Source organism: Bos indicus x Bos taurus, chromosome 16 (genome assembly GCF_003369695.1).
Source record: "Bos indicus x Bos taurus breed Angus x Brahman F1 hybrid chromosome 16, Bos_hybrid_MaternalHap_v2.0, whole genome shotgun sequence".
NCBI classification, from domain to species: Eukaryota; Metazoa; Chordata; class Mammalia; order Artiodactyla; family Bovidae; genus Bos; species Bos indicus x Bos taurus.
The window spans coordinates 45,490,679-45,505,963 of NC_040091.1; the positions used below are offsets into that span (position 1 = coordinate 45,490,679).

At 48.3% G+C, this 15,285-nt stretch overlaps 1 protein-coding gene across 12 annotated transcripts in view; it reads right to left on the reverse strand.

Annotated features, from left to right (window-relative positions):
* CAMTA1 (calmodulin binding transcription activator 1) overlaps positions 1-15,285 on the reverse strand; it is a 993,257-nt gene that overhangs the window by 500,713 nt on the left and 477,259 nt on the right. For all 12 annotated transcript variants that reach the window (XM_027565019.1, XM_027565020.1, XM_027565011.1 and 9 more), the window contains one exon: positions 9,464-9,599. In XM_027565019.1, coding sequence (XP_027420820.1) covers positions 9,464-9,599 — 136 coding nt within the window. The remainder of the gene's footprint in view (positions 1-9,463; positions 9,600-15,285) is intronic.

The window sequence follows — 15,285 nt, forward strand, 5'->3', positions numbered from 1 at the left end:
AGGTAAGAACTCTTTCCACTTGACTGGTTGCAGTCATGAGGAAGGGCTGACCAGTGACCAAAAAGGGGCCCATCACTTCTCCTAAAGGGTTTCCTGATCCCCAGTCTTGACTTTGACCCAGGCTTGTGTGCTCAGTACTATATCTTAATATTTTCATTCCCAGGATTCTGTGGACCAAGAACACATCTGGGGATCCAGGTTCTTTGGAAGTCAATGAAGTATAATGATGAGGAAACTGGGAATTTGAAAGACAATTTCCCAGACAGACCTGGGACGGTATGGTATCTTGACTCTGATATTAACCAGCTAGTGTATTCTTGGATACATTTCTTTGTGTGCCCAGTTGCTCAGTCATGTCTGACTCTTGACTCCATGGACTGTAGCCTGCCAGGCTCCTCTGCACATGGAATTTTCCAGGCAAGAATACTGGAGTGGGTTGCAGTTTCCTACTCTAGGGGATCGTCCTGACCCAGGAATTGAGCCCATGTCTCCTGAATTGGCAAGGGGATTCTTTACCACTCTATCATCTGGGAAACCCTCATTTATTTACCTCCAGAAAATTAATTACTTTGTCAAAAATGAAGATCATGGGACTTCCCTAGTGCTCCAGTGGTTTTAAGAATCTGCATGCCAATGCAAGAGTCACGGGTTCAAACCCTGGTCCGGGAACATTCCACATGCCATAGAACAACTAAACCCATGTGCTGCAGCTACTGAGCCCACGCTTGCTAGAGCCTGTGCTCTGCAACAAGGCATGCCATCACAAGACGCCCGTGCACCACAACAAAGAGCAGGCCCTACTTGCCACAACTAGAGAAAGCCCACACATGACTACAGAGACCCAGGAGAGCCATAAATACAAATGAGGATCATGGCAGTACCTGCCCATGCTGGGTAGGGATGCTGCCAAGTCACTGAATGAGATGGTACTTGCCAAGTGCTAGATACAGGAGCAGGTATTCACTAGATGGTCACTAAATGATGCACAGCATCCTTGCTGTTGAGTCATCGGGTGGCTATGGTCAGGAAGGAGGGAGCCCAAGAAGAGAAGTAGAACCAGCACCCTGGTCAGGCCTCCGTGAGCTGGCAGACTGTGAACAGAAAGGGTGCTCTGGCCACTTCAAAATGTATCTGGTTTATGTTATTTATTAGTTAAAAATTTAATTATATGAATTGGGTAGGGACGTGCCACCAGGGATGCTAAGTAATTAGAAATTAAGGAAAGACTATGGACTTGTGTTCCTGAATTGATTCCACCAAAACACACCCAGGTAACAGGAAATTAAGTTTAATGTCTGCACGTGCCAGCAGAATGTGGCACAAAAATTCAGAGGATTAAAAGGCAGAAGAGAGCCCCGGGAGGCTCTCCCAGCTGCCATTTGACAGACTAGCTCCCGGGGCTTCCCTGGTGGCTCAGTGGTAAAGAACTCATCTGCCAAGGCAGGAGACACGGGTTCAATCCCTGGTCTGGGAAGACCCAACATGCCGCGAGACAACTAAGCCCATGAGCTGCAACTGCTGAAACCGACATGCCCTACAGCTTGTGCTCTGCAACAGGAGAAGCCACCGCAGCAACTAGAGAAAGCCTGCGTGCAGCAGTGAAGACCCAGCACGGCCACATGGAAATAAATAAATCTTCAAAAAAAGGGACTGGCTCCCTGAACTGGAGACAGTCATAAGACCAGATACCTTGATCACAGCTCTCAGAATCAGATAGGAAGCACGGATGAGACTGGTCACCCAAGACCTGGGTTCGATTCTCAGACATGTGACCAGCAGGGATAAAAATACCTGCTGTGACTGAATGGCAGGGCTGGGGCGAGGCTCAGAGGAGGGGGTACCTGTGAAGCCGGGTGGTCCTTCAGCAGATCCCCCTGCTAAGAACAAGTCTCCTTGGGTGACTGAGGAGAACCTCTCCTCAGACAGAGAAACAAGTTTGTCCCCAAACCATTTCTCCATGGCAACAATCACCACACCATACTGAAATGATGGTTTCAAGTTTCTGAAGGTTCCCCAGTAGGATCCTCTGTCTTACTTGCTTGTCTCTATCCTCTCCGCATCACCTCGTATCTAGACACCAGATAGAGGCATTAAGTATCTAGAAAATCTGATGTTTAGTCACTAAGCTGTATCCCACTCTTTGTGACCCCATGGACCCCATCAGACTCCTCTGTCCATGGGATTTTTCACAGCAAGAATACTAAAGTAGGTTGCCATTTCCTTCTCCAGGGGATCTTCCTGACCCAGGGGTCAAACCTGTGTCTCCTGCATTGGCAGGTAAATTCTCTACCACTGAGTCACCAGGGAAGCCCGATCTAGAAAATATACTTAATATATGTTTATTGAACTGGACAGAACTCATATAGACTCACAGCGAACACTTCCTCAAGGGAGGTGCAGATGGAGCACTGTAGCAATTAAAAACAGGGGATAATTTCCTCTGGCTATAGAAGATCAGAGAAGATATGCTGGAAAGTTCAGAAGTTATTAATACAAGGCTGGCTAACACAGTCGATGCAGACATGGTAAAAAGAGGTTCTGAGCAAGGAACTCTTTATACAATGTAGACCAGTGGGCGCATGACAGGTCTGAAGAGGAATGGGATGAGATAATACATCCACAGACCAAAGCCACACGATCATTTACAGAAAGAAAAAAAAAATCTGCATTCTTTTTAAAAACACAGAGTGCCAACACAGACTCATTTGCCCCTTCCTGAGCTTCTGCCACTCAGCTGTTTCATCAGTCAACTCACTTCCTCCTTATCTATTCATTGCCATTTCCCAAACCTGATTTGGGCACCATACATGTTTGTGGCTGGCTATTTTAAATATTTCCCATCAGCTGCAAGCAAGATACCTATTTATCTTATTGCTACAAGCAGAGCTGAAATGATCTGGCATCGCCACGAGGCAGACAGTTATTTCATGCCCTGCTAATTCCTAACGCGGTAACTACAATATTGCTCCTACTTTTAAAAGAGGTGCCTTTTTTTTTTCCTTCTTAATATGTGGCCTAAGTGTCCAAATAAAGAACCTCACTTCTAATAAGGCCAAGTCCAATAACATAACCTTGCCTACCACTCCCACGTTCCAGATGGGGCATTGAGTTTTCAGGCGTTCAGTTGAGAAGTCAAAGCAGTTTTCCATTCTTTCAGGCAGCACAAACAGGTCAGCAAAACAAAACTCTCTCTTTACTGCTGAAAATTCCAATCAGAGGTGATGGCGGGCCTTTCTGCTGGGCGGATGGTTCAGACGAGGGGGTTCCTTTCCACCTCGGAACAGGCTCGGGAGGGAGGATGTGTTTGTGCTACCCACGGTCAAATCAACAACCTCTGGTTCAAGTCAACAGCCCACTGGTTCTAAAGGCAGGATGTCTATGGCAAGGAACACCTTGTGACCAGAGCAGAGAGAGCCTTGTCCCCAGGGGTTGGGCATCTGGTGTGCAAAGGGCTGGAAGAGACGCTGACACGTTGTGAGTCTGGGCACCTGTTGCTTTAAATCATCTTAGCTATTTTTCAACAGCCTCTGTCTCTGTCCACTGATACTCCCCACCCCTGCCTTTCTGTCTCTGTCCACTGATACTCCCCACCCCTGCCTTTCTGTCTCTGTCCGCTGATACTCCCCCGCTGCCTTTCTGTCTCTGTCCACTGATACTCCCCCCTGCCTCTCTGTCTCTGCCCCCTGATACTCCCCCCCCCGCCTTTCTGTCTCTGTCCCCTGATACTCCCCACCCCTGCCTCTCTGTCTCTGTCCACTGATACTCCCCCCCTGCCTCTCTGTCTCTGCCCCCTGATACTCCCCCCTGCCTCTCTGTCTCTGTCCACTGATACTCCCCCCCTGCCTTTCTGTCTCTGTCCACTGATACTCCCCCCTGCCTCTCTGTCTCTGTCCACTGATACTTCCCCCCTGCCTTTCTGTCTCTGTCCACTGATACTCCCCCCACTGCCTTTCTGTCTCTGTCCACTGATACTGCCCCCCCTGCCTTTCTGTCTCTGTCCACTGATACTCCCCATCCCTGCCTCTCTGTCTCTGTCCCCTGATACTCCCCCCTGCCTTTCTGTCTCTGTCCCCTGATACTCCCCCCTGCCTCTCTGTCTCTGTCCCCTGATACTCCCCACCCCTGCCTCTCTGTCTCTGTCCCCTGATACTCCCCCCGCCTCTCTGTCTCTGCCCCCTGATACTCCCCACCCCTGCCTTTCTGTCTCTGCCCCCTGACACTCCCCCCTTCGTCTCTGTCTCTGCCCCCTGATACTCCCCCTGCCTCTCTGTCTCTGTCCCCTGATACTCCCCCTGCCTCTCTGTCTCTGTCCCCTGATACTCCCCCTGCCTCTCTGTCTCTGTCCCCTGATACTCCCCCCTGCCTCTCTGTCTCTGTCCCCTGATACTCCCCACCCCTGCCTCTCTGTCTCTGTCCCCTGATACTCCCCCCTGCCCTGCCACTCCCTGGCCCCTCCAGCACCTAGTGCTCCGTGTCTAAAAGTCTGCTTAGGCACCTCTGTGCCCTCCTACCCAGCCCTCAGGAAGCCCCAGTTGTGAGCTTGATTTTTTTTTTTTTTTGTCCCCACGAGATGGTGAGTGTTCTTGATGACATTACTGCATCTTCAGTACCTTTCCCAGTGATGGTGGGTAGAAAGTATTCAACAGCAGGCTGATGAACAAAGGGTATGTGCTGGACTTGACCCAAAACCCTGCCAGAATGCGAGGGCAAGTGCTCACACGGTAGAGCCAGGCAGGTCTTGGCTCAAGTCCCAGCTCCACAATGATTCAGGGTGGGATGTGGAGCAAGAAGCCCTCTCAAGGCGCCATCACTTCATCTGTGAAGTGGGTGTAACAGTGTGTATCTGGCATGGATGTTTTGAGAAAGGTTGAGCGAGATAGCATACCTGGCATATAGGAGATTCATAAGCCTGCAGCCAGGTGTGGCTCCTGGTATGACAGCAGTCCCCAAACTTTTTAGCATCAGGGACGGGTTTTGTGGAAGACAATGTTTCCACAGGCCAGGGAGTGGGGTGGGGATGGTTTGGGAATGATTCAAGCACATTTACTTACTGTGTCCTTTATTTCTACTATTATTACATCAGCTCTGCCTCAGATCATCAGGCATTAGATCCCGGAGGCTGGGGATCCCTGTGTGATGGGACCCCCTGTGTGATGGGACCCCAGCAGTAAGGGTGCTGGGAGGTCGACAGCCTGGATTCTGAGACACTGGGCACTTTCAAGAGAGAGGTGTGCAGACAGGGCTGAAGACAGCCAGAGAAGAGCACCGTGAACTTGAAAAGTGCTCTTCTAGCTCAGCTCGAAGAACATCTCCCTGGGCTGACTTCACCCAGCACATCCCAGCCGTGGTGTGGCGATCCCAGGGGCACGGGGTCATGAGATGTACCTCTCTGCTCTCCAGGAATACACCCCACCTCCCTGCCAACAATAGCTTGTCTCCCCCACCCAGGCCCCAGGTAAGCAGGCGTCAATCTACCTGGTGAGCAGGACCCGTTTTAGGCAGGCCTGCTGAGATTTCATCTCACGAAACATTGACACCACAACCACATTCTTTTTTCCTCCCAGCCAACCTCTGTCATCCCTAGAAACCTTATCGAGCTGGCTTCTCCTTGGCTTACAGACAAGACAACTAATCATGGACCTAAGAGCTCAACAGCCTCCAAAGCAGCTGCCCCCATCCTGGGCCAGGATGAGAAAATCAATGTGCCTCTGAATCGCTGTCTGTGCCGAGGGCCCCAGCCTCTGAGAACAAAAGCATCCAGGCCTCAAGCAGTTCTGTGAACAGGGCTGGAAGTTTTCCTGGCCTGAGGGAAGGCTTACAGCAAGTGATGTGTTAAACGGTGGATCCAAATATCTTTATCATGCCCTTGAACAGAGGAAACTGGGCGGGTGGTAGAAAAATCACAGCCCCAAGACCCGAGCAGGGCTGTCTGCCTCACCCAGCAGTAGGGGTAGCTGGCGGGTACCATGTCTGGCATGATATAGGTACTCAGTCAACAGAAATGACTGGATTGAATCCAATGAAGAAGAAAGTAAAAGTGTTAGTCACTCAGTCCTGTCCGACTCTTTATGACTCCATAGACTGGAACCCGCCAGGCACCTCTGTCCATGGAATTCTCCAGGCAAGAATACTGGAGTGGGGTGCCATTCCCTTCTCCAAGGGATCTTCCCAACCCAGGGATCAAACCTGGGTCCTCCTCATTGCGCGCAGATTACCATCTGAGCCATCAAGAAGGACTGAAAAAGGAAGAAGGGCCCAAACTGGGAAGCCCCTCCCCTTGTGAGATTCCAAACCCACCTATGCTCACATGGCAGTTTCCCAGATGCAAAGGACCACCTGCCTCCTGTCCCTGCAAGGACCACTAGGCTTCATCACTGGTCTAGCTCAGAGCAAAGGCAGGAGAAATGCCACTCACAAGTGGGACTTGTCTTGCCAGAGAAGCCTTCCTTTGGGACTGTTTACAAATCCTGCCCAGGGTAGACAATCCACAGCAGAGAACTTCCATGAACACCAGAATGAATGAGCTCATCCCCATGAGTAACTGAGAACAATCCCAATTCACACTGAACGGGGTACCTTCTTTCACCTAGCAGCAATGAGAGGCACAGAAGAAACGGTCTTTCTCAGTGCTAATGGGAGGGCAGTTGGCACAACCACTTGGAAGCAATTTGGCCATATCCAGTAAGATTGAGGGGCTTCCCAGGTGGCACTGGGCACCTGTCTGCCAATGCAGGAGATCCAAGAGACGCAGGTTCGATCCCTGGGTCAGGAAGATCCCCTAGAGGAGGAAATGGCAACCCACTCTGGTATTCTTGCCTGGAAAAATCCCATGGACAGAGGAGCCTGGTGGGCTACAGTCCATGGGGTTGCAAAGACTCAGACATGACTGAGCAACTGAGTAAAACTGAAAATTCTCAGACCCTACACCCAGCAATGCCAAGTCTTGCACAAGCAGGCAAGGATCATAACATTGACCCAAACATCATAATGTTGGAAAACTGGAAAGAATCCAAAGTCTACCCACCAAGTAGGGTCTCAAATGCTCCTAAGCTGAATACTCCAGAACAGTTCAAAGGGATGAGGGACTCTCAGAATCACATGGCTAAATGAGAAAGGTAAGCCAGGAAACACTATGGAAGTTAAGACACACAGTCCCAGCCAACTGTAAGACCTTAGCTTACAGGAAGCTTCTTCCCACCCAGGAAACTTCTCTGATTATCCCAGACCACTCTGAACCCTCCGGACATGCCTCTTTAAAGCTCAGCCTTCCATACTGCTCAGAACTGTTAGTGACTTTTAGGTACGTACATGGCTACCTCCTCAATTTGAAGGCGAGTTCTTGGAACACAGAACACTGCTCCTATTTTCTCAGTAGACACCACAGGGCCCTCCCTGCACAGGATAGGGCCACAGGTAGGCGTTTGCTGATCAACTCAATGGGACAGCTCCCCAGACTCATGGGATCAGCCACCGCATCTCATTGGGTGAGCGCCTCACTCTCACTGTGGGGTCTCACTGGGGGGACTCACTCTCCAAGAACCTGAAAACACACCCCTTGTGATGCTGCCAAGGCTCCTCCAAGCCAGCCTCCTGTTACTACCTCCCCCCCGTTACTACCTCCCCACTGCCACTCATGCCTGGAAAGTCATGGAAACCCACCACCACCTTGTCCATCCATCCCCTTCCTCAGTGGTCTGAGGGTCCAATCCACCTCCCCGCCACGTCTACACATTAGCCTGCAGGTAAGGGAGCCACAAATAACTCCAAACATAAATGTGGCCTAAAAATACCCATAAATCATTCTGATTCCATCCAGTGATGATTCTAATTTACAACACGAAGGAAGAAAATGAACACTGGGGCTTTTTTTCCCCTGAGCTTTGGCTGCTGCCAAGCCAGAATCCCACCCCACTGTTATTAACACTTACAACCAGAAATTCCAGAGTTACATAGCATGGAGATGAAATCTACCAGATGCCTGTGGGCACAGGGGCTGAGGGCCATGGTTTGGGTGTGAATTCTCACAGCCTGGGTGGCCCTTAATTAGGGGCTCCACCCACACTTGTCACTTTCTACCTATCCCTTCATCAGGGGAGATCAGAGCAAAGTCCCGCCTTCCTCTGGTCCCCTAACAATGGCTAATCTGTTTGCACAATCACCAGCCACAGTCCAGGAGTTGGGTCTGGAGCAGCCTGTTGAGGCAATCTGCATTTGAATGTTCTCTGCAGTCACTTCTTTCTGGGCTGTGCAAGCAATGAACCCAGGAGAACAGAGGGAACTGGGGTTTCTCCTACCCCAGCTTTTTCTTTGTTCATCACCATAAAGCATTGTTATTGGGTGTTTTTAAAAAAATGCAAAAGCATAAAACAAAAGTTATCTCTCTCTGTGGGGCAATATAATAAAAGCCATTGGATGCTATTTTTAACAGCCATAAAAGCACATGATTAATATAGAAAAAGTCGTAATGACAAAGTGCGTCACAAAGAGCATCAGCGTGGAGGGTGAGCCGTTGAACTCGAGTGGGTCCCCGCCATCAATCCTGATACACTGGAGGACCCGAAGTGCCAGTGGACTCCGGGAGGCCCCTTTCTGGCCACTGTGAAATCCCAGGTGGATCGCAGCCAGCTTCTGGTCCTGGTCCAAGACAGAAGCTGCCAGACTCCTGGGGAAGATCCTTTACGAGGATCAGCAAGAAAAGCAGAGAAGTGGGTGCTCTCACTAACTTGCAGGCCAAGACGCACCACGATTCAAGCTCTCTCTCTCCTGCTATGACACGTGGCTCGGCCCCTCAAACAACGGAAAAGAGGAACAAGGGGACTGTCTCCATGGCTCCCTAAGGGTGAGAACACGCGGGGTCAGGGTGATACCAAGGAAACCAGACCATACCCTGTCTTCCCGCAGGCCCCAAACTGAAGTTGGCACAACATTCCAAGATGTTCTCTGCAGCGCCCACCTCTGCCCCAGCCTTGCAACACACCTTGTTAGCCCATGTAATGATCTTCAACATCTGTAAGCTCCCCGAGGCTGCAACACCCAGAGGGAAACAGAAGGGTCTGTCAGTAGAGGGAGGGAAGACAGGTTCTGGTTGGGGGCCACTGGTTCCCAGGGGACACGTTCAACTGAGCACCACCTGCAGAGGAAGATGCCACACACAGCTCCCCATTCCCTCACAAACTCTCAAGGTGGCTCCTTGGGATCTGCAGGAACCTTGCAGATCCCAGTGTATATGCCAAGGACTCTCAAGAATCAGAAACACCCTAGTTAAATCTGATTTCATGGAAATCGTAAATGGAGACTATTAGGGTAAGAAGGTAGGAAAAAAGAGAAACAACAAACGGGGTCTTGGCAAACAAAAATGCCTTTGAACAAGAAGGGGCTGGCATCAAATGACCACAGAGCAATTCCATCCTCTTGCAGCCTGGAATTGACATTCATGGAACAAGAGAGCTTTTCTGTTCTTTACCTCCACTCCCTGGACCTTCAGTTTCATGTGGTCCTCTCTGGTCGTTTTGCCATCTTTCCTCTTTTTCCAGCAATACCCATCTTTCCTGTATTTCACTTTCTTCCTGTTGTAGAGGATCATGGAGCCATTCTGGGGTCTGGAAACAACAAATGGTTAAGTTACCAAGAGAACCAAGCAAGAAAAAAAATTTATGAAGAAAGATATCATAGACCAGTAAAAGTCTCTACAGAAAAGCAATATTCCACATTTGCTGGAACATAATTTTTCACCTTTTATTGCAGCTCCCTGGATTAACCGTGTTTTACAGCCAGCCAAAATTTGCTTGTGGATTTGGTACCTAATGAATTAAATGTGTCAATGATAGGCTTAAAAAACATCCCCTTAGTAATATCCACCGTCTAATCAGGATATACGATGTGGGGGCCTGAGCTCTGCCCTGAAAAGCAGGAAAAAAGAGAGAAAGCAAAAAAAGCCGGGGGTGTTGTCGCAGCCTGCAATATCTTATCTCTTGTGGAAAGATTTTCTGCACATCTTTTAATCCATCACCCTACATTAGGAAATAAATAAGTTTAACGCAGACACTAGATGACTATGTTAAACGCAGACCAGTGGAAGAACTAGACGCCGAGGCCAGATGCTCTGATTCATTGCCTGCATTTAGATTCCTGCTGGATGGGGAAGAGCCCTGCAGCACTTCTTCCCAAGCAAGCTAAGTACCTGATTTTTTCCCATTTGGGCTTCAGCTGTCAAAGGGCTCAGTACCGCCAGGTAATCTGTCTATTCTGTCCACGACCATAGTAAGTTAGAAAAATAGTTACCCACATGCTCATGCTAAGAGCGGAAGGGCTGTTCTCTGTGCCCTTTAAAAAGAACAAAGAGAATTTTCCTGAAAGACCTCAAGTATCAACCACAGAGAGCAAAAAATGTTTACACTCATCCTCAGAGCCAAGAAGAAAGTGAAAGTGTTAGTCACTCAGTAATGTCCCTCCAGGCTCCTCTGCCCATGGGATTTCCCAGGCAAGAATACTGGAGTGAGTTGCCATTTTTTTTCTCCAGGGGATCTTCCCAACCTAGGGTTTGAACCCAGGTCTCCTGCATTGTAAGCAGATTCTTTACCATCTGAGCCACCAGGGAAGCCCCTCATAGCCATTGCCTTGACATATTTTGGTTTGGGGACATCAAGGAAACAAAGAACTAAACTCTCCTGGCAGCTGAGGGCAGGTGTTGTGGCAAACCTTCCAGAATAAAGTTCCAGTAGCTGTAGCCTGGAACATCCTTCAAGGAAGATGCCTCTGAAAGCTACAGCACACGGTACACCCACCCTGGTCAGCTCAGTGTCCCTCTCTACCTGAAGGCTCTGCACAGGGAAAGGAAAGGCCAGTGATCTGAGCACCCAGGGGACCACAGAGGTCTTCTAGCTCCCTCCTAGCCAGTGTGAGACAGCTCCTGACACAAACAGGGCAAAGCAAGGGCTTTCCTCTTTTTTAATTTAATTTAAGTTTTATTCCTTAGCTGCAAGACATGGCATGTTGGATCTTAGTTCCTTGACCAAGGATCGAACCCACACCCCCTGCAGTGAAAGTGTGGAGTCTTAACCACTGGTCTGCCAGGGAAGTCTTTTTTTTTTAAATCAATATGTTTTTTATTGAAGCATAGTTGATTTGCAATGTTGTGCTAACTTCTGCTGCACAGCAAAATGATTTAAGTATACATACATATACCCTGATGCTAGGAAAGATTGAAGGCTAAAGGAGAAGAGGGTGGCAGAGGATGAGATGGTCAGATAGCATCACCAACTCAACAGCCATGAATCTGAGCAAACTCCAGGAGACAGTGAAGGACAGGAAAGCTTGGTGTGCTGTAGTCCATGGGGTTGCAGAATTGGACAGAACTTAGCGACTGAACAACATATATGTATGTATATATATCCATATATATATATATATAAACACATGTACATTTTGGGGGGCTTCCATGGTGACTCAATGGGTAAAGAATCACCTGCAATGCAGGAGCTGTAAGAGATGCAGGTTCAATCCTGCCTGCAATGCAGGAGATGCAAGAGATGCAGGAAGATCCCTGGAGGAGGGCACAGTAACCCACTCCAGTATCCCTGCCTGGAGAATCCCATGGACAGAGGAGCCTGGTGGGCCACAATCCACGGGGTGTCACAGAGTCAGACTCGACTGAACATGCATGCATACATTTTTAAAAATACTCTTTTCCATTATGGTTTATCATAGGATATTGAATATAGTTTCCTGTGCTATATAGTAGGATCTTGTTTATTCACTCTCTATATATAAAAGCTTACATCTGCTAACTCCAACCTCACACTCCATCCCTCCCCCACCCCCCTCCCCCTTGGCAGCCACCAGTCTGTTCTCTGTGCCCAGGATTCTGTTTCTGTTTCATAGATTCCTCCTGATGCAAGCTGGCTGCTGTTTCTGTGCTGCAGTAGAGGTGAGGAAGTAGGCAACCAGTCTTCCCTGGGGCCCAGGGCAAAAGCCTCCATCCCATTCTTTTCTTTTCTTTTGAACTATGGGCCATTTCACAATTGGGCACAGACCACTGACTATTGATCTCTTACTATTCCATTGTCTGTAGGGAAGAAAAAAATCACTCTAGGGTGACAGCGGCTAATTGTAGTTCCCACCCAGCCGGGTGGTATCGTTCAGCGGCCAGGTGATGACTAACCAGCGACTCCATTGGAAATTACAGACTTTCAGCAGTGACTCCCAGCACTTCATTGTTTGCCGATCACTGTGCAATTGGTTTGTGTCAGTGTTGGTTTCCTCCCTGAAGTCTGCACCGACTAAAACAATCTGGAAACAGCTCGGCACGCTTGTCACAACCTGTCAGCTGATGATATCTGTCTTGCTCTTACCAGTCTGTATTGAAAACCTTACAGTTCTCTTTCATTTCTGAATGGCAGGAAAGCTGGAATCCGGGCCCCACTGTGCCAAGCCCTTTCCACTGCAGCCCTGTTCTCATATTCAGAGAGCCAGCTCCCTAAAAGACCCATTAGAAGGACCCTGAAGTCCAACAGCTGCACTTACCCACTTCCCAAGGACTAAGCAAAGAAGACATCCCATCAAATAGATGGGTGCTGCTTGTCTTGTCCCCTCCAAAGAAAAACAAAGACACCCACGAGAGTGTTTCAGGGACACCCTCCATCCCAGAAAACTCATCTGTTGGAGAAGATGTGACATTAATCCTATCGGCTTCTAGTGAGCTAAGACAGGATTTGTGATTTGTTCTGTCCTCTTGGTCTTCCTAAACATGGTCAATGACCCTCTGCAGTGTCTTCAGGCCAACTGTCCCCAGATCATAAATGGTATGACCCAGAGAGAGTGGGCATCTGCAGATACCATCACATCCACAGTCAGAACCACAATAGCACCCACTGAGGAAATCTGCCTTCTGGTGACCCGCCCTTTGCTTTCTGGAAGGGTGAGGGGCCCTGTCATCCAACACTTCTGGCAGGACATAATCCCACAGGGAACCTAAGTGTCCAACTTAAATGGCCTTAATAAATGGAATCATCATTTTAACTCGCAATAATGAGCAACCTAATAGTGTTTAATCCACCACTCTGATTTTATTAGAACTTGCTCTGCTCTGCGTGATGGGGAAGGTCCCTCCGCCCACAGTTCACAGGTCCTGAGGACAGAGAGGGAAAGCCAGAGGGCTGCAGCGGGGCTCATGTGCCCCCCCATTGCAAAGAGAATGGGGCTTCCCTGCCTCCCAGAGAACACTCAGGAGTAAAAGATGCAGGGGGGAAGATCCAAGGAAGGGGTGGAGGCTGGGGCACTACTCTGGGGGGAAGGAGAGGTGGGCTAGACCCCATGAGAGGGGTCCCATCAAGAGAGAACTATAGTAAGTTTCATTTCTGCCTAAAAGGGAGCACCCACTTGAGAAGAGCAAAGAAGTGGGAATGGATTTGAGGACAGAGGGTGATGCAACTGCAAGGAAGCTGCACGGAAAAATCGATCCATTTTGTCTTTTATGTTACCAGCTCCCCGTGAGCACCAGCTCTAGGGGGAGCACGCCATGTGTGGTCTAGGTTTGCTTCTGTTTCTACATCTACAACTCCATCTGTGCTCAAGTCACTCAGCCATGTCTGACTCTTTGCAACCCCGTGGACTGTAGCCCACCAGGCTCTAGGTTCCATTGAATTTTCCAGGCAAGAATACTGGAGTCGGTAGCCATTTCCTATACCTGCATCTGTATCCATATCTGCCACATCTGTCTCTCCATCCCTGTCTACATCTATACCTATATCTATGTCTACACCTATGTCTGTTTCTGAATCTATGTCTACGTCTGTATCTGTATCTACATATACTTCTTTATCTATGTCATTTTTTTCATCCTCATGGCAACCCTATGAAGTAGCTACTATCACCATCCCCAACATAAAGATGAGGAAATCAACTCTTTCTAGCCAGAAGGTGACCGAGCAGGAGTTCCTTGGAATCACTGTGACTCTAGAGCTTCCTCTGAGGCATAGACTGAGGGGCCAGTCCAGGTTTGAATCCTAGTTCTGCCCTACTGGCTGGGGGGAACACTGATGCCCTGAAAGCACCCCTCATCCAGCAGATGAGGACTTGGGGGTTTCCTTCCAGGCTTCCTCACTTCCTGTTTGGGTGGAATAATATGGAAGCCATCCAGACCTCCTTGTAAGCTCCAGTCACCCACAGTGGTGACTTGCAGGGGAAAAGTACCTTTTTTTGGTATGCCTCCCCTTCCTCTCTCACATGCAGATTCCTCCTCCAGTGTTTCCTGGGACCACCTCTCAAATAAACTGCCTGTACTGAAATCCTCATCTCAGGAGCCCCAGCTGAGAGACACTGAACTAACAGTGACAGTATAAGAGAGTCTGGGAAAAACAATCCAAGTCCTCCATGGCAGCAGGGAGGGGAACATCAAAGGAAGAAAGGTGAGCATCCAGGAGCTTCATTCTCACCAGGGAGGTTTCTAGGCAAGAAACCTTTCAATCGGATAAACCTATCTAAAGGGCAGTAACAGAGCTGCAGACACAGAGAACAAACTTGTGGACACAGTGGGGGAGAAAGAAAGTGGGATGATTTGAGAGAGTCGACCTGAAACATATACATTACTGTATGTAAAGTAGATGGCCAGTATGATCCAGGGAACACAAAGGCAGTGCTCTGTGACCACCTAGAGGGCTGGGAGGTGGGAGGGAGGTTTAACAGGGACGGGACATATGTATACCTATGGCTGATTCATGTTGCTGTATGGCAGAAACCATCCCAATACCATAAAGTAATTATTCTCTAATTAAAAATAAAATTAAATTAAGAAAGAAACATTTTAATCTAAGAAACTAATAGTTAGCAAAGCCAATAATGCTCTGTGCAATATAGTAAAAAGATTATGAGATCAATGGAAAGACTGTTGCAGATCATCAAACTAAAGAAGTAGGTGTAAAATTAAGATACATAATCAGTAAAATAGATATATGCTTATATAATAGCTTATATGTGTGTGTGTGTGTGTCATATACACGTACCCACATGTGTGCACACACACAAATAAGACAGGAGTGTCGGAAGTCTCCATTAATTGAGAGAAAAAGAAAATTAAATACCAAGGCATACATTTAATAAGAAATTCCCAAAACCTAAGGAGAAAAACTATAAATATCAAAAAGACACAAAAGTAGTTTTCAATAAATGAAGAAGAGTAACATGTTCTTGGTTAGGAAGCGTGAGGATCATAAAAATGTCAATCTTCCCAAAGTTAATTTATCAATGTAATGTAATGGAAACAAGAATCCCAACAGAGTACTTTTTCTA